Source organism: Enhydra lutris, unplaced genomic scaffold, assembly GCF_002288905.1.
Source record: "Enhydra lutris kenyoni isolate GAN:26980312 unplaced genomic scaffold, ASM228890v2 scaffoldscaffold17, whole genome shotgun sequence".
NCBI classification, from domain to species: domain Eukaryota; kingdom Metazoa; phylum Chordata; class Mammalia; order Carnivora; family Mustelidae; genus Enhydra; species Enhydra lutris.
Genome location: NW_019154101.1, coordinates 32520520 through 32540685, shown reverse-complemented (window position 1 = coordinate 32540685; position 20166 = coordinate 32520520). Strand labels below are relative to the sequence as shown.

The 20166-nt window shown below is 35.6% G+C and overlaps 1 protein-coding gene across 6 annotated transcripts in view; it reads left to right on the top strand.

The window, feature by feature from the left end:
* LOC111147628 (RALBP1 associated Eps domain containing 1) overlaps positions 1–20166 on the top strand; it is an 83110-nt gene that overhangs the window by 51891 nt on the left and 11053 nt on the right. The window contains exons 9-13 of one of the 6 annotated variants that reach the window (XM_022503807.1): positions 7430–7551; positions 10918–10995; positions 16685–16772; positions 18000–18101; positions 20001–20073. In XM_022503807.1, coding sequence (XP_022359515.1) covers positions 7430–7551; positions 10918–10995; positions 16685–16772; positions 18000–18101; positions 20001–20073 — 463 coding nt within the window. Of the gene's footprint in view, positions 1–7429; positions 7552–10914; positions 10996–16684; positions 16773–17999; positions 18102–20000; positions 20074–20166 lie in introns of all 6 variants that reach the window. The other 5 variants (XM_022503809.1, XM_022503806.1, XM_022503811.1 and 2 more) reach the window with 5 other exon arrangements.

The window sequence follows — 20166 nt, the reverse complement described above, 5'->3', positions numbered from 1 at the left end:
ACGGTATATAATGTGGGTCCCAAAACTCCTTGCAAGCTTTCTGATAGGAATATTGTTAAAAGCCACAGACTTTTTATGAATAGTTTACCAGAAATCCATACTTGAGACTAACTTGTGCTAAAATCACTGTTGAGTTTTCTGTTCTTCCAGAAACTTTTAGCATAGAAAAGCCAACACAAATAACACATGGAGATAACTGTTTTCACCAAGTACAATCACACTGTACATCCTTGATTTTTTTTTAATAGTGCTGAACATCTTTATACTTTGTCACATACAGGGATGTCACATTCCTTATCATACCATGTATTCCATAATATAGATGCACCTTAATTTAACCCGTGTCTTAGTGATGGATTTTTGGGTAGTTTCTTGACTTTACCTTTAAAACTGTGCTGTTTAAAAAAAAAAAAAAAAAAAAAAAGTACATATATCTTTATTTTATAGAAACCATTCTAAATCTTTATTTTGGAAAATTCACTCTCCCAAGTACCTTTAGTTGCAGAGGAAAAATCATGAAAATATGCACTGCAAGTATTCATCATCAACTTTACACTTAAGGAATTGCTTCAAGCACCCCTCTCCATGCATCGCCCCTACACATGTTCTTAATACTGGTGTCATTTCTTTCCAGATGTTGTAGCTGACAAATCAGGACAGTTACAGATATTGGCAAAAATGTACCATTTAATGAAACTGGTCAAAATTATTAGAACTCCTCAAATTCCTGGTGAAGACATTAATAAGACTAGATAATATTTGAAGGAGAAAATTTCTACAAGGATGACCCAATAGGGGCTTTAAAAGATTATGATTTGCCTATCAGGGGATTCATAATAGTCCTTGGGAATAATTACTGATACTTTTAATTAATTTTTTTTAAAGGAAAAATTCCGTATTTTTTCTTTACAATTGTGCTGCAAAACTCAAAAGCCAAGTGAAGGACATCTGTCTTCCTCTGTTAGAAAGAGGACTCCATGGAAATAAATGGGAGCTTTGTCATCTTGCTCAATACTGTATCTTTATTTACTGTGCTTATGTACAGGCCCTCCATAAATGCTTACTGATTGAATTCATGTTTTTATTAATTGTGCCACTAGATTACACCCCAGAATTGTAACATCTTTTATTCTTCGGTCTTTATACTCATTTTTACAATGTTCTCTGTAAGTTTTGAAAACAATAACTAATTGAGTTACTTTTCATCATGAAATTCTAATTATCTTAAGTGGATTAACATTAAGTGGGCTTCTTCATTTTTAGCTGTATTTGGATAATGAGAGCCTCCTGGCTGTAGGTAATAATCTTTAAAGTATAGTAACTGAGTCAAATAGTAGTGCCTATAAAATGCTGACCAGTTCTGCACCCCCCCCCCAAAAAAAACAGTAGGCTACAATTTAATTGGGATTTTGGGTGAATGTTTTGTTTCTTTCAAACCTTGTTACACACATTTTTACCTTCACTTAAAAAAAAAAAAATCCCTTGGGGAAAAAACTGAGAAACTTCTACATAGACTATATCGAGTTCTGCTTACTGAATAAGTTTCCGTTTTGTGGACTGTTGAAAATTAAAATTAATTTTTCAAATAGAATGTAGTTTTTTGATGAATATGATACCATTCAAAACAAAGCATATCTTAAATTCTTTAATTTCTTTTGCATTTTCATAGCTTATCCCAATCTTTTTTTTTTTAATGATTTATTTGAGAGAGAAACACAGAGCAAGTGCATGAGAAAGAGCAAGTGAGAGAGAGAGCAAGCATGAGGGTGGAGGGCAGAGGGAGAGGTAGTGCTTGACTCCCCACTAAACAGGGAGCCCGACCCAGGCCTCAGTCTCGGGACCCTGAGATCACTGAGCCAAAGGCAGATGCTTAACTGACTGAGCCCCCCAAACACCCCTGCTTATCCCTATGTTTTAAATGTGAATGAAAAAGGTACCATTAGTAGTTTTCCTTGAAGACTTAAAATTTGTCCAAATCTGTTTATTTTTTATATAAGAACTTTTTAAGGTAAGCATAGTATTCACATTTCAAATAAAACATGTAGTTGCGGGGCGTCTGGGTGGCTCAGTGGGTGAGGGCCTCTGCCTTTGGCTCGGGTCATGATCCTGGGGTCCTGGGATCGAGCCCCACAACAGGCTCTCTGCTCAGCGAGGAGCCTGCTTCCCCCTCTTTCTCTGCCTGCCTCTCTGCCTACTTGTGATCTCTGTCTGTCAAATAAATCAATCTTTAAAAAAAAAAATGTAGTTGCTTTTGCTTTTATAAAGCTATTAAATGAGTTTGCAGCTTAACTTGAGGCTTCGTGATTGAAGAATTCTTCCTAGATTTATTTGGCTACTTGAAAGCAAAATAAGTTTTAAACCGTAAGACTTTAGGGAGTGTATATATTTCTATAAGATTAATAATAGCTGGCAGTCATTTTCTTTCTTTTTTTTTTTTTTTTTTAAGATTTTCTTTATTTATTTGAGAGAACGAGAGGGGAGAAGGTCAGAGGGAGAAGCAGACTCCATGTGGCGCTGGGAGCCTAATGCGGGACTCGATCCTGAGATTCTGGGATCATGATCTGAGCCGCAGGCAGTTGTTTAACCAACTGAGCCACCCAGGCGCCCAGCCTGCAGTCATTTTTGAAACACTACTAGCATGTTGAGTGTATTACTGAGAAAAACCTAGAATAGAACTGATGCTCTTTAAGAAAGAGGTGGTTCAGCTGGTACACTGTACTAAACTGAATCTGGCAACTTCAGAATGTTTGGAGGATGAAAATCACTGACGGTGTTTTTATTTTATAGTATGATCTTAAAAATGCAGTTTGCGCTCTTTTAATATTATCATTTCTAACATTATTTTTTTAATGGAAAGTTTTTTTAAGATTTATTTATTTATTCATTCATTCATTCATTCATTCATTTGACAGAGATAGCACAAGTAGGCAGAGAGAGAGGGAGAAGCAGGTTCTACACTGAGCAAGGAGCCTGATGGCAGGGCTTGATCCCAGGACCCTGGGATCATAACCTGAGCCAAAGGCAGCCGCTTAACTGACTGAGCCACCCAGGTGCCCACATTTCTAACTTTAAATGTAGATCGACAGTATGTCACTGTGATCACACTGCGTTGTATCTTCCAGACACACTTTCATACATGGAGATACTTTTTACATAAAAGCCCTTTCGGGGTTTGCCTTAACAAATAATTTAGGCTCATGCTCTTCTTTTTCAGCCCTGATGCTCTGATGATGTCAGGGGCAGAGCAGAACCGTCAGGAGGGAGGCAGGGTTGACACAGTGTTCCAGCAGGAGGCTAGGTTGGAACACTGCATCAGGTAAGAGTAAAACTACACCCCTGCCTCCGTAAGGATACAGTCTCAAAGACTAACTTCTGTGGGTGGGCAGGAAGCTCTTTCTTGGAGTTTATAGGGAGCCAAGTTGAAGGAGGTGCAAGTTTATTTATGCACCTGATTCTTCTCCTCGGACTCATGAGTATTAGGATATATCCTTTCTAGAACATAGGTAATTTGCTCTTTTTCTAGGACCATTTGTTGTTCTGTATATGAAGCAGGAAAGAAGCAATGTGTAATTTTGTGAATTTATTCCAGAAATAATTTTTGGATTTTGTAGGACAGTGAATTTTTGAACTTTTAGTCTTAGGACCCTTTTACATTCTTAAAAATTATCGTGGACCAGGAAGAGCCTCTGTTTACATGGATTAGCTCTATCAATAATTACCCTATATAAAAAAATAGTTACTGTATTAGAAATTAAAACTGATAAATTTCATCCTTTATTTTAAAATAATAATAGTAAGCCTTTTATGGATTGACAGATATTTTTAGGAAAATAACTGTATTTTCCTGTATTAAAAATAAAATTTAAAAAAATTTTTAAAAAGTCATTATAAAAGGGGTGATACTGTTTTACATCTTTGCAATTCTCTTTAATATCTCGCTTAATAGAAGACAGCTAGATTCTCATACTTGTTTCTGCGTTCAGTCTGTTAGATGCATTATTTTGTTTGACGTGTATCAGAAATTGGCAAACTATGTGCTGAGGACCAAATCCAGTCCCCTTTGTAGCCCACAAATGGAGTAGTGGTAGTGTGTTGTTCTTAATCACTGGGGGAAAAACAATATTTTATGACACATGAAAATTCTATGAAATTCAAATTTTAGTTTCTGTAGATGAAATTTTACTGGAACACAAATCAGTCTCCTTCCTTCCCGAATTATCAATGACTGCTTTTGCACTGCAGCAATTGAATATTTGCAACGGAGACCATGTTCATAGCCTGCAAAGCCTAAAATATTTACTTTCTGGCCCTCTGTAGAAAAAGGTTGCCACTTTCTGGTATGTGAAGGAAATGTGGCCTCCATGGTAAAAGGGAGGACTGTTTTCAGATAATTACAGTTATTCTTTGGTATTACCCCCAAACTCAGCAGATGATAATTTCTTAAAGGTTGATTGCATTGCGAAAGCTGAAATCACACTAATGAGTTGTTTGTACTGTTACATTAAAATCCATAGGTCTGTCTTACACTTTGAATACACTTTGAATGAATCTTTTACCCCATTGCATGATTTTGTAACAAGTGTATTGATTGTAAAATATCAGTTCATTGAATTATACAAATCTTTGAAACGTTGGGATGTTTTATTATATCAAAAAAGCATATTTGTTAATTTAACCAATCTTCTCAAAGAAGGATTAGGAAGCTCTTGAGAGTATGGACATGGACACACATTTTCCAAAATTCTTATTTTTGCTGACAGCTCAAGCTTTGTCATTTATAACAAGTACTGAAGACAGTTGGTTCCCTTGAAATGTCAAGCTCACTAAATTCATTTTTGAGAAAATGCCTGCCTAATACCCAAATCTGAATAATTATAGTTTATCAGCTGTTCTTTCAAGAAAAATGGTGTTCCATGAAAAAAGTAGCCTGTTCAGCTGACAGCTGAATCACAAAAGTACCTTTCCTTGAGACAACCGTAATCCTTGATGCAAAGCAGAGTGCTTTATATGTATTTCCTCTTTTTGCCATACAAAGTACTAAGAGGATGTGTTTTCAGAGTTGAGGTTTAATAAAAATAATTTTTACTGTGATAGTTTTGAGCATTCTTCAGTGAAGTTGCCATGCATGTTTGTTTATTTTAACTAGAATGTGTGGGAGTAAAGAATATAATGACTAATATTTTGGTGCCACCGCCTTGATTCTTGCTGATAAGCCAGCAGTTTTACCTACCATTGCTTTTGCATCCTCATTGTAGGTGCCAACACAGAAAAAAAGCATTATTATCATTACAAAAACCACTCTGACTTTTCAGGACCCCCCCCCCCAAAAGAGTGTTAGGGACACCCAGGAGTTCGTGGACCACAGTTTGAGCACTGCTACTCTAGGAAAATAACTCTTAGAATAACGATGTGTAATTACTTGGGTGAGTAGTATTTTACTCCTCACCCTCATGAGGCTGGACCCACTGCAACTTTGTACCCAGTGAATCAGATTTCCACAATCTACCCCAAATTGTAACTGCCATGAGGTTGGGATGGGGTACAGTCCGATCCTAGATTTGTAAGTGAAAGACGGACAGGAGAAAGGTCTGGAATCCAAACTGCAGCCCCAGTTTGCCCTAAGGTAGTGACATTTAAAACTTAATTGATATAGTCTGACTTTAAGTAGATTCTTTTGAAAATTAATCTTTCTGTGTAGGTAATACTATTTTAATTCTATTTTTCTTCATATGAATACCTGCTTTGGGGACTCTCTTTCAGACATTTCTTCATGTACCACCTTCATTTCACTTTCAGTTAACATAGTCAAATTTATAGCCATTATCTTCCTTTTCTTAACTTCCTTTCCACTGGTTATCATAGAAAAAAAATCCATAATTGTCATTTACACTAAAAACCACAAGCTACTCCAAAGAGGGATTTTCTGCTGCTATTTATCATAACTTTTTCATTAGTCTTTCTCTAAGAGCTTTGAGTCTTCATTGACTGTTATCGGAAGTGTTGGTTCTGTACCACTCTGACACATTTATTGAGAAAGGGATAGAATTAAGGAAAAAAAAGCAATTATTCTTGATCTTAGAAAACAAAAATTTATCAAGATATGATACCTTTCTGCAAATTAGAACTCTCAGTTTGATGGGACTATAAAGAAGTCATTTCAGGATAAGTAGATGGGGAAAGTATTTTGAGATAGACATGTAACACAAATAGGGCAAAGAAATTTTGAGAACTTTTTCAAACAATAGGTAGTTGTTCTTTTTTTTTTTTTTAGGAAAATAACAGTAAAGAAGAATGAATTTAAAATGAAAGAGAACCTGAAAGGAACTCAGATAAATACTTGAGTGCATAGTATGTATTAGATCCTATATGTGTTAAGTACTAAAATGTAAAGAATTTACTAATGAATAGAAAGGTAAAAACCTTTACACTGCTAAATTATTATATGGCTCTCTGTTTAGGAATTTAAAGTACAGTGCTAACATTTAATGGCAAATGTCTTTTTCTGATGGAGAAACTCAGGTGCTGTTTTATTCAACTTGCTCATGGTCAAACAGTGGGATAGTGACAGATAATAGAACCTTATTTTTGATACAAGTTCTCAGCAGATTAGGTATTCACCATTAATTTGGCAATTTATGTGATTTCCATAAATTGTAAAATTTGGGAAGATTGGATTCAGAATTCAGTTGCCATTGAAGTTCCTTCTGTTTGTACATTGTAATGTAATTGTAGTGATAAAAGTTGGCTCATTCACTTTGCTCTTTGCCCACGCCTAGGACTCTTTCCTTTTGCTGTCTGCCTTGCCAATAGATGTTGCTTTTTGGTAACAGAGATTTGTAGAGAAAATGTGAGTGAATTAGTTATAAATCAGCAGTTCCCAAATTATATTCCAAGGGAATATGGAGGGATTTCATTTGATAAAAAAGGTCTGTGTTTGGGAAAAACCTGATTTAAATAAAATTTATTTATTCGCTGTAGGACATTACAAGTCTTTGATATACAGATATGCATGGGGGGAAGGTCCATCAGGAAATTAGAATATCCCCACATTTATTTGAACAGAAAGCCTAATTTTTTAAAGCACCTTAATGATTAATATTCCATGAAATACACTTTGGGAACTATTATAAGATTATTAGAAAATGATTCAAAGCATGTGCCCTATTGCGTTATTGTTATGTATAACACTTTTTTTTTCTATTTATGCCTAACTATATTTTATTTTTATGGAAAGCTATGGTTTCAAGTAGAGAATAAGTATTACATGACTGATTGTTAAAATGTTTATTTGGGGAACATAATAAGGAAAGGGAAGTTAGACTATAAATTACTACTCGTGAAAATCTTCTGTTAGGTTTTCTTTTATAAGTACATATTCCTAAACAAAAATATATTATTTATAGAGAATTTCTCTATTTTTCAATTTCAGATGTTGGGGATCAGCCAGGTGAGGTAGGTTATTCGGGCTCTCCTGCAGAAGCACCTCCAAGCAAGTCTCCATCAATGCCGTCACTAAACCAGACTTGGCCTGAGTTGAATCAGAGCAGTGAGGTTAGCAGAGCTTCCCTTTTCTTTTACTAACTTAAACTGTTTTAAGGTAAGAAGTTCCAGACAGAGTAATTTCAGCATATAGCTCTTTTGGTGTGCATGCACAATTGAGAGAACATACCCAGTTATGACTGTGATAAATGTTTATAATTACGTGACTGAGGTTTTCAAAGTACTTTTTCATAATAAATACTATCGTTTGGTTTCCACCACTCATTACTGCTAAAACCTTGTGAGTTAGATGGGGCAGACACATGAAGTCAACAAAGGGGTGGATATCTTGGCCAAAATATCTCATAGCCAGTGAGGGACTAGAGCTAAGGTTTAAACACAGATCCTTTGACATTCAGTCAGCTGTGGCGCCCACCATATCACACTGCCTTCTCATTCCTGTAGCAAAGTATGTGATAATTAATATATTTGGAATCTTAGCTTTGGAAGTGGTATGTGAGAAGTTGCTAATCCAGCTTTCCACGTGAAAAATGTACTTTCTACAACCCAGGCTATTTATAATAATTCAGTTCTATGCAATACAAAATGGAAATGATTTCACTGTTAAATGCAGTGGTTAAAGAAAAGTCCTGTAAGACTAGGCACAGCATGCAAAATGGAATTGCTCCCTTATCACTTTGGAATTCCTTTATAGAAAACAATAGAAGTAGGGCCCCTCTGATTAGAAAGAGATTGTCTGAGGCCCCCAGGCTGTTAAACCTTAGTGCTCTGTAGAGCTCCTATCGAAAACCACTGTTCCTGGCTGTTAGGGCAGTTTTCTTTGTGAACAAGTTAATTTTTTCCTTATAGTTTTTAATATCACCGTCATAGTGCCACAAATCTAAAAGTTTGTTGACTTTCAAGAAAAAGAGTCTAAGCTTTCTATACTTTCCATGTATTTTAAAGGCTGAAAAGCACTGGATTAAAGTGACACTAGTTAATTTTGGACAGTTGAAAAGCAGAGAAGTAACTGGCCAGTTTAAAATACTTAACTGCTGCTTTAGGACATGATCACAGATACTGGTGATCAGACATTATAACACATGTATCATAAAACAGCCGTTTAAGTATTTTTTTTAGAGGGAGGAGTTAAGCCTTAGAAGAATTTACTAGTACTGAGGCTTTATAGAGAGTAGGATCAATTTTCTCGAGATCACTAATTTTTGCTGCATTTATTCATTTGTCATTTTTTAAAAGTACTATCAGATTAAAAATGTTTATATTCCCTTGGTACCAGTTCATAAATAAAAGCAACTCTCTAAGAAGCAACTCAATTCTAAAGCCCATCTTCATTCTAGGTAAAATTGTGTTGTGATCATCAAGCCTAGGAATGGAGTCCCTTCCAAATTCTGATTCCAGTAGTTGCATTTTCCCTTAAATATTCCTAGCAAGTTTCATTTTGTAGTATTTGCTAAAAAGATCATGAATGTCATGTTTTTTTTACTACATGTGGAAAACCAGAATGTTAATAAAACTAACATTAATTTTGAGTCCTTCCAACAATAATGCTTATAAAAGATACCTACTTACAATATGGAATTTAAATTATCTATTTTAACTTTCTACCACAAAGCACTAATACTCTCTCAGCAAATACTTACTCAGCACCTGCGAATCTGAAGGAGGCACTGGGTAACACTAATAATAATCCCTAACATCTATGGAGCACTTCTGATGTGCCAGCTCTGCTCAGAAAGCTCTCTACGTGTATTAACTCTTACATCCACACAACAGTCTATGATCTAGGCATTATTAATCTCATGTTACAGATGGTAAAACTGACACACAGGTTAAATAACTTGCCTAAGGTCATATAGCATACTAGGATTCCAGTAGTCTGGTTGTAGAGCCTGTGTTCTGAGCCATTATACTAAAGTTACAAAGATCAGGGTGGCTCTGCTCTCCAGGAAACTTACATATACAGTCTTACAAAACCAAGTAGCACTTCGTGTTACCAAATAGGACAGGTAGTCCCTTTTCTTGGGCAAAAATCTTCTACATCTAAATTTTTCTCCAATTAGATAATTAGGATTTTTAAAATTCCTTCACTACCCCTGCAACAATAATTACTGAGGAAACTACACTAACATCATGATAAAAGTGAATTATTGTGGGCTTTCTTTAAGAATCACTTTGAATGCATCAGGATTAGGTTGTTGAAAATTTTATTATCTATTTTTGTAAATAATTTTCAGCAACACATTTGCTAATATTTAATTTCTACATGTCTTCTCAAATTGAATATCACTATTTTAAATAGTAAGTAGAACTTTGAAGCATAAAAATGTATACTTTTCCATACTGAATTATAGAAAGGATTTTGGTTACTAGAGTAGGTGTGTCTGTGTGTAAACATTTGTATGTATATATTGTATATGTGTAGATGTTTTTCCTTCTTTAGAGGATAACTGATAATTCTTAAGCAAATTTTAATGATAATTTTAATGCAGTCTCAATATAAAAATCTTATGCTATTTTATTACTGAGATCTTCAAAACAAATGGAACTTACTAAAATTAATATTGACTTATCACTCCACCTGTCTTAAGAGGTATGCTATTTGTGTGTGTACCTCTTTTAGAGGGGTAATATTTCATATCAAAATCCATCTTTTCTATGTAACACGTACTCCAGTGCTTGATTTGCTCTCATTGTGGCCGCATTCTGATTTTTCTGGCATGGGGTGGGGATGGCGCCCGACTGGCAGCTCTGTCTTGTGGTCCAGCATGGCCCTGTGTGCAGTGCTTATGGCAGGGGCTGACTTGCTGCAGGTTGGCATAAGCTCAAACATAGATTAATTCCAAAAATCATTTTATCTCAATTATATTTTATTAAATATCTAGACACATGTATAAAATATATGCACGTCCATAATAGAATCATCTTTCAGGGGTCGCACTGGCAAGTCACACTGACTTGCTTTGTTTTGACCAAAACTTTGGTACACAGGACTCATTAGCGTCACCAAATTGATCCATTAACATTAGAACTTTGAAAGAAGGATTTGAAGTAATTCTTTCTCTAGTCAAGACAAACCCCTTTATATTTTTACTTTGTTGCCATTTATACCACCTAGACTCTGTTCCTATATTATGTTTTGAGTTTTAACTCTGTGAGACTTGGAATCTCTTCCATTGAGATTGTGATAAATTGTTATTAGACATTTGATGTGAAGCTGCTCACCTTACATTATAAGATGACCCAGCATAGATAAGAATAAAATGTTTATGGAAAAATAGAAATTACAGAATTTTGTCAGGCCTCTGAAACACAACTTGCAGTGCAACCTCTGAATTACTTTGCTAAATCTTCTCCAATGATCTTTTACTCCCATCTTTCTCATCATGCTGACTTGTCTCTCCTCTGTCTGTTCAGCAGTGGGAGACATTTAGTGAACGCTCTTCAAGCTCACAAACTCTGACCCAATTTGATTCTAACATTGCACCAGCTGATCCTGTAAGTCAATCACTTAGCTTGCTTGTTTGAAATTAATTTTATTAACCCAAATTTCCATTCATTATGGTTTTTAGCTGATATGCATGATTGAGTGGAGTGCTTAGAGGGAAATGATGGCAGGCTTTCAATTTTTGTGTGCTTAATGGTGGAAAGATTTTTTTTAATCACATTTTTTGTATTTTCTAGTTATTTTGATGAGAGAAAACTGGGTGTTTTTAAAACCTAGTATATATGTCTAAGGAAGCATTTTGTGAAAATTGATTTAGCTGACCTTGTTTTCATTTGCCAGTTAAGTGTTATGTTCTAGTAAACATATACTGTGTATCTCAGTGCAGTGACCCTTAGTAAATACTATTTTATTTGTATGCTTACACATCATGTAATATGTACTTTGTATGTAAATATGCAATGTCATCTTTCATTTTAACAGTCCAGTTAGAATGGCTTTGACTTAACTAGTATGTTGAGTTCTGTTAAAGAGAATCAAGTTCAGCAAAAAAAATACAGAGTTGTTGGTCACAGATTCCCATTGTGCAAGGGAGCCTCTGTCTTGTCTTCCTGTGGCTCACTGTGTTGCTTTGAAAGTGCTACAAAGTTCACATCCTGATTTAAAGAATAAATGCTGTCCCCACAGAATTAATTTCATATAGACCTTACCTGTCCCTCAAATTATTTGAAATCTTTAAAACCTTAGCTGTTAATCATTCTTCTCACTCTTTACTCCTCCTTTTCCTTTTATTTTTATTTTTTTCTCTTAAAGAGGGGGACATACTAATAGTCACCTTTCAAAAGAAAAAAGGAAGTAGGAAGGAAAGAAGAGAGTAAGGATAGGATTTTTTTTTTAATGAGTTGAGTGAAAAGATACAGAGAAAGGGACATCTTTTGAGATGTTTCCGATCAAAGAGCCATAAATTTTGAGTCAAATATAGTAACGCCTTATTTGATGTGGATTTGGGAGAAATGGCATGTAAAGATAGTTCATCCTCAGTAGTTTAAATTAATGGATCTTATCTTTGCTTTATAATTTTAAAGAGTTAACTCTGAAATAGGATGCTGTTACAGTGATTTCAAACAGATTAAGTATGGAAGTGTTTTAAGTGTCTGTTTCATAGTTTATTAATTAATATGTAGATCATCTGTGCCCTTTGCTTTTCTCATTGCTATTTTGAGGGCATTAATGTTTGGTTTCAACCTGAAACTTAAGGAGGAATAAAAAAGCAAAACATGATTTCTGCTTCTTATTAGCAGTTTTAATTAAGGTCTCTTGGGAAGTGACAGGGGCTATAAACTAAAAGAAAGTTTACCTTTGCTCTAAGGTTTATTTCTCCATATTATCTCATACTTACATAGTCAAGTTAATTTTATTTAAAATACTTAATAAAAGTGCTTTATTGGAAAGGCAAGTTTAATGTAGGAATACAGAACTGTTCTATTTTATTCTCCAACCCTTAAGAGATGGTGAAAATAAACATTCATGGTATTGTGATTTTTTTGGTCAGGCCAGGAAAGAATAATATATATAAAAACCTAGAACTCAGAGACAGAATAAACTGATCTGTAACTGGCAGGAAGTGCCAGGAAATATTTGACTTCATCATAATGATGTTCTTGTAACCTCTTAGAAAAAATACCCAAATTTGTGAATTCTAGCTCTAATGTTTAAAGTTATGTGGCTCAGTACTTTCTTTTGTCATCTGTAGTATGGCAGGAAGCTGTAGGAAATTAAAAATGGTTAATTGCTATTTTATTTTATTTATTTTTTTAAAGATTTTATTTATTTATTTGACACACAGAGAGAGATCACAAGTAGGCAGAGAGGCAGGCAGAGAGAGAGGAAGGGAAGCAGGCTCCCTGCTGAGCAGAGAGCCCGATGCGGGACTCGATCCCAGAACCCTGGGATCATAACCTCAGCCGAAGGCAGAGGCTTTAACCCACTGAGCCACCCTGGTGCCCTCGTTAATTGCTATTTTAAACCTGAATTTAGATCTCTAAACTTGATAAAGTTGGCAGTCTTAAATATCTATAATCTGGTACCTAGAAATATCTTTTTTCTTTTATGGTGATAAACTTAAATCTTAACGTTGTTCCCCAACTAGTGATGTTACTTTAAACTTGCCATTAGGAGAATGCTTGATCTCATTGAGGATCTAAGTTCTTACCCTTTATTTGATACTTACCTGGCAAAGTGCTTTCTACAGAACACAGCCTATACCCATAATCCCAAATGATCCTTTGCAAGTCTTCTGTAAATAATTGTGAGTAAATAAGGTCCATACACATTAGAAGAGAATCACCTAAAGAAAAGTGCCACAGCAGTTCTAATATGAATTTACATACCTTACAGTGTTGAAAATATGTAATGAAATATTTTTAAAAAGCTAAAATTTGGTAATTAGCCATTTGCTCAGTTAAGTGGAAGTCTATGAAAAGCCCCACACTTCTCTGTAGCACTTAGAGACATCTGTATCACACAGTGCAGGGATCTCACATACAAACTCTGTATCACACAGTGCAGGGATCTCACATACAAAAATAGGCTCCCAGAATTGTAATGAAATTAAGCTTCTGATACCTCATTTCTAGAAACTTGATTGATTTTGTTGAACTGCTTATCATTAATAGCCTCTGGTAGAATCTGCTTCTGCTGCTAAATTCTAGACTGATAAGAAGTGTAATGCACTAGTCTTTGCTATGATTTATGCCTGATCTTGAGTGCTATAGAACTTCTGAGCAATTCAGGGTATAAAAAGGAAGTTCGTTTGATTACTGATTATGGCCAGCTAACTCACCTGGTTTGGTAGAGCCCTCTTCTGGGTGCCTATGATATTCTCTAGGAGTATAAAAATGTCAAAAAAATTCCACTCTTAAGTAGACCACAGCTTAATCATGATAAGTTGGTGGTTATAATATAGCTCATTTTGATAATTATATATAGCTGTGAACAAGGTTGTTCAGCCACAGAGAACTATGGGCTCACTCAGCCCAGTGTATTTGGGAAAGTTTTCACAAAAGAGGTTATGTTTGTATGCTGAGTTTTGAAAGAAACTATGAATTGACAGAAGTGGACAAGTGCATTACAAGCAGAGAGAATATCACAGGCAGGATCTGTCGAGTGTGCTGGAAGTATAGAGGAGACATGTCGATGGGGGGATGACAGGGCTAAGTGTGGTTGAAACCAGACTGGAAAGATCTTTGTGTGATAGACCAAGGATCTGAACTTAATCTCATAGACATGAGGAGCCTGCCAGGAGTACCATGACAAGATGGGGATGAGAAAGAGGCAGTTGGGAAAGATCACTCAGGCAACAATGCGAAGGGTCAAGAGAGAGCAAGAGAATGAGTGACACAGAAATGAGACTCGGGCAAGATAATGGGATTTAAGACAAATAGAAAATACAATAGGTGAGCATAATGAATTCAATAAAGTATACATAAAATCAGGTGCCCAAATATATGACATAAATGTGCCATGAGTGATTAGGAATGGGTTTCCTAAAGTTGATGAGGTGATTTGAATAGGTAGAAGAAACTGGGCAGAGCCTGCTAGTCAGTCTTTATACTTTTTTCTCTATTTTTAAGTTAGAGGATGCTAATTTGGAGCATTTGATGGCTCAGGACACAGAAGCATATCGGCATTCGTGGTTCTTCATTTGAATGTCGAAGTGCTTAGAGTCAAAGCTCTCTATCCTGCAAATCACAATCACGGACGGAGCTTCTGATACATATGCTAGCTGGAGGTTAGGCCTGTCATCTGTGAAGAGCCCGGCAAGGAATTGCGGTGTCCTGCTGGCAGCCAGACCTGCTGGACTAGAACTGTCGCAGACACACAGCAGCCAGTGGTAGCATGGCTGAAGTATGTGATACAGAATTGATGTGCAGACACAGAAACATGCAGATTATTTAGAGGATGGCAGGAACAGTTACGATTTTCTTTTCTTGGAGTCATTATCATGCCTTCCATGTATTGTACTGGAAATATATGAATAGGTTACTTCATAGTTCCAACTGTTGAAAGTTTTCTATATCTGATTTTATACACCCAGAGAACATAGATTAGATGAATAATGCTAATTAAAACATCTACTAAAATTCTTTTGCATGTTTTTTCCTAGCTTGTTTGGGTTTTGGAATAAGAATTTATTGACTCATGAATTACCATTTCTTTTTCCTTTGATCTTGCCTTATAAGGCTAAATTCTGATTCTTACGGCATTTATTTCTGCCACTAAAATTGTGAGTTAAGAAAGTAGTAGTTATTCCTAAAGCTGTGTTTTTTATAACCATAACTACAACAAAGAACATCTTAAGTGTATTGTTAAAAATATTTTCCTGAAAGTAACTCATTATTTTGTGAGAAATCTAAACTTTTGTCCAGCTGTCATATTCATCTTTCTAACTATAATATTCATCTTTCTAATTTTAGAGTTGTAGGGGAAATGTCAGAGCTCTGTCTACAATCTTGCTGGTGTGGGGGCAGAAAATTACTGTGAATGGATCTATCAGTATAATTGCAACAAAGAATTTGTTATAAATTGATTGAATGTAGAGATTATGACAGTAAGCCAGGGAGACTTGTCAAATACGAGACAGTATGCTAGAATGGAACTTCCTCTAGCAGAGGCTTTGTGTTACCTGGTACTCTCAATCAAAAATGGTGTCTGACTTAAACTGAAAAGTCATTATCCTTCACACTGAATCATAAACATAACTCCTAACTAGATACTCAGAACTTAAGTATCTCAAGTTCTGTCCTTAGCTGCAGCATATACAAAATATGAACTGACACCTCACAGAAGGAGCTGAGCCCCTTACCAGTACTGGTCTCTTGCTGTTAAGGCAAATGCTCGATCCTATTCTGTTCCTCCCCGGTGGGTCTCAGCTCCCAGGACCAGGCCTACATGTGGCCCCAGGAGCACCTTTCTTGTTTTGTTCTCTTTCTGAGAGGCTTATATCTTCGTCCTCTCTTCTTACTTTGCTGTTTGCATTCTTTTCAGAAAGTCTCTACTACCAGTTTCCTTAATCCCCTAACTAGACTTGCCACTCACGAAGTTAAGGAATATCAGATATATTTCAGTCATGAAAAGGTTTAAGAAAAATACTGGAATGTTAAAGAGGAGGATTTACTTATGCCTCTTTAAAAATGGATGCCATTGTGGAAGTTTTAAATAGCTCTGTAGGACTAATCTGCAGAAACTGTGTATCGTACTGACTTACAATATAGCAAGCACTATTACCTTTGTTTTATATGGGGAAAAAAGTGAATGTCAAATTTTTTTCAGCAGTTTAGGGGAGAAAAAGTTCAGTCTGTTAGTCTTTGGGTTCTCATGAAATAGTTTGTTTTAACCTAAAAAGTTCAGATTTATATAATATCATGAGATCACATTACACTTTGCCTTTGAATATTGTCTTCAACCTTAGGTAGTTTTATAGATCTTATTTTTTTCACTCAAATCTTTAACCACTCAAAAGTTAAAATGCACTTTTTATAAAAGAAGTCAGATTATTAGGCACACATAGTGAACTTGATTTTTCACATGTAATTCTAAAACTTATAATTAAGAAATTTATTTTCATGCTTGCCTTAGCATAAATAAAAAAGTCTATTTAAAGTGTTGTTAGTTTTTATTATTTCGTGGTATCAGCTTGGCATTTTTAATGCAAAGTCTGTATTTCCTCCCATCTGTCTTTAGGATACCGCTATTGTTCATCCAGTTCCCATTCGTATGACTCCAAGCAAAATCCACATGCAGGAAATGGAACTGAAAAGAACTGGCAGTGGTAAGGAAGCTGTTGATGGATTATAGTTTAGACTAGCATCTAACTGAAATGCACAAATAATTATTCTTTGAGGGCTCGAATTTCTTACATAATTTTTTATTTTTTTAATGGTACTTTCTAGAAGTATACATATATATGTATGCTTGTATATGTTGTTCAGTTAATATGACAGTTGCAAAAGGGAAACTGTTGAGGGGTTCCTGAATGGTTCAGTCATTTGGGCACCTGACTGTTGATTTTGGCTCAGGTCATGATTGTGGGATCTTGGGATCCAGCCCTGTGTTAGCCTCCAAGCTCAGGGAGTCTGCATGAGGATTCTTTCTCTCTCTCTGTCTTCCCCCACCCCCTCCGTCACTTCTCCAGCACACACTCTCTTCTCTCTCAAATAAATAAATCTTTTAAAAAATTTTAAGAAAAGGGAAACTGTTGAATTTATGTTATAAAGTTTAAAAAATAAGGACACTTGGAAATGTGACTTTTCTAATACCCTGTGGGTTGTATTTTTTTAAAGATTTTATTTATTTATTTTAGAGTACATGTAAGCGGGGGGCAGGGTGGGGGGTAGGGGAGGAGAAATGGGAGGGGCGGAAGGAAAGAGAGAGAGGATCTTAAACAGGTTCCATGCAGAACGCAGGACTCCCATCACAAGACCCTGAGATCAGGACCTGAGCTGAAATCAAGAGTGGGTCACTTAACTGGCTGAGCCACCCATGTGCCCCAACCCTGTGGGTTCTTATGATGACTGCTGTGAACTTAGATTTAAAGTACGTTCAGATTTTAACTGAGGAGGTATATGTTAAAATAAATTTTGGCTTTGACATTGTTTTGATTAAACTCTTGAAGTTTCTCCTCATTTTAGATTAAATGCTTTAGTTAGAGGTATATTTATTTTCTCAAAAGTATATTTATTTTCTGTATAAGTCAGCATCATAAATTACTTAATTTTACAACCATTTGTGTGGTGTTTTAAGCAATTACTCTGAAGGGAAAAATTAACAGAATATGAACATGGAAATTGACTTTTTTGTTATACCCTATTTTCTGTTATGGCAGAAAACAAAATTCTATATGAAAAAGCTTATATTTTTATTGAAAATGCTATTTTGTGTTGTATCTCCTGAGGTTTATCTGCTACTTCTTTGGAATATATAAATGAAGCCTTATACTCTGAAGTTTATGAATTTATTAATTCAGTTCTTGTACTTCTACCTGTTAATTTTCTATTAGATCATACTAATCCCACTAGCCCATTACTTGTGAAACCATCTGACCTGTCAGAGGAAAGTAAGATAAATTCATCAGTGAAATTTGCTTCTGGAAATACTGTAGGTAAGCAGAAAAATAGTATTACAGTTTCCATTTGAAGTTGATTTAAGTCTGGACTTAGAATCTGAATAATTCAAATGTATAGCTATTTTGTATTACCTTTACTGAGTAAAGTGGAGATGAGTCAACCCTTTTAAATACCCTACCCTCTGTATGAGTAAATGGTTACTTATTGCCTGCTGGACCTGCTTCTGTTTGTCATCTCTCTCGGTTAACCACATTTAGTCCATGGACTCTTTCCCCTCACTCCTTTGTCTCACAGGAAACATGCATTTATTCAGCATATGTTAAAAGAATAGCATATGGCAGGCTCTGTTCTAGACACTGGAGATTTAGCAGTTAAAACAGAAGGAAAATCTTTGCCTTTGTGGAGCTTCCACTCTGTAAGGGATGTAAGAGGAAAAAAAAAATCTTAACTCCTGTCTTAGGAGATAAATACACTTGATAAGAATAAAAGCTGGGAAAAGGAAGAGGGAGTGACATTTTAAATAAGGTGGTCAAAGAAGACCTTACCAAAAGATGACATTTGGGTAAAAACTTGAAGGAGACGAGGGATTCGGCTATGAATATTTGAAGGAAGACGTTTCAGGCATAGGAAACAGCACATGTGAAGAAGCCCTGCTTAGAGAACTGCCTTCTGCTGGGGTCATCAGGCAAACACCTGGAATATAATCAATTAGCATATGGGACACCTGGGTGGCTCAGTCGTTAAGTGTCTGCCTTTGGCTCAGGTCATGATCCCAGGGTCCTGGGATCAGAAGCCTGCTTCTCCCTCTTCCACTCCCCCTGCTCTCTTGCTGTCTCTCTCTATCAAATAAATAAAATCTTAAAAAAAAAAAAAGAATCAACATATTTGGCTGGCAGAAGTAGCAAGTGGTAGAGGAATAATCGGGGAGCAGTGTAAGAGTGGCTTTTACTGAATGAGACAAAAAGCCATTAGAAGATTTTGAATGGAGATGTGCTCTGCTCTGACCTTCCTTTTTTAACGAGGATCACTATGCTGTATTGGTAATAGGCCCCAAGAAAGCAAGAGTCAAAACAGGAAAGGCCATTTAAAAAAACAAGAATAATACAGACAAGAGAAGAGGATGGCTTGGCCTATGGTGGTAGCAGTAGAAATGCTGAGAAGTGGTCAGATTCTGGCTGTATTTTGTAAGAAAAGAGCATAGGATTTGTTTACCTGTGTGATACAGGATGGGGCTGGGAGGTCATGGGCAATTCGGGGAATTTTGGTCTGAGCCACTGGGAATTGAGGAAAGCTGTGGTAACAGTAGGTGTTTTGGGGGGATAAACAGAAGTTGAGTTTTGGACATCTCAGGTTTGAGATGCCTCTTGGTACATCCACATGGAAATATGTTAGTTTTAGCATCCTTTCTGTACCAATTAAACAATTCAGTTATTTGCTAAGAAAAAGGAAAGGGACACATTTTGAAGTGAAACCGAACCAAATAACCAGTCTCTTCAGTCTGTAATCCTTGAAAGTAAATAGCAATGTTCCTTTACATTGTCCCTGATTTTCTATTTAAAAATTTGTCATTGCGTCACAGCCATTAGTCTGCCTCTGGGACTTTGCTCCTTCATAAGATTTTGAGGATTTGGAAAAGATATTTTCTGAGGTGAAAAATGGGAAATATCTGGCTTATCTCATAAATTTTATTATTGTCTAAGCAATTTTTTATTCCTATATTAACTTTCCTAGATTATAACTTAAATATGTCATGTTTAACATGATTTGTATGTAATTTTTTACATTTAATAACACTCAGGTGAACTGTTAACCTATTATTAGCCAGTCTTTAAATATCTTTGATTTGAAATAATAATTATTATATTTGTTTAGAGTATATAGGGTAAGAAGTGAATAAAAAATTGTTATTAAATAGGATATATTCCATTTATCAGCAGATGGGTACAGTAGTTCAGACTCTTTTACTTCGGACCCAGAACAGATTGGAAACAATGTAACTCATCAAAGGTCAGTATTTCTGTCAATAAAAAGCATATTAAAATATCTTGTTACATTTTAATATTAAGAATTCTTTTAGAGCCAAGTATGAATTATTTTCCT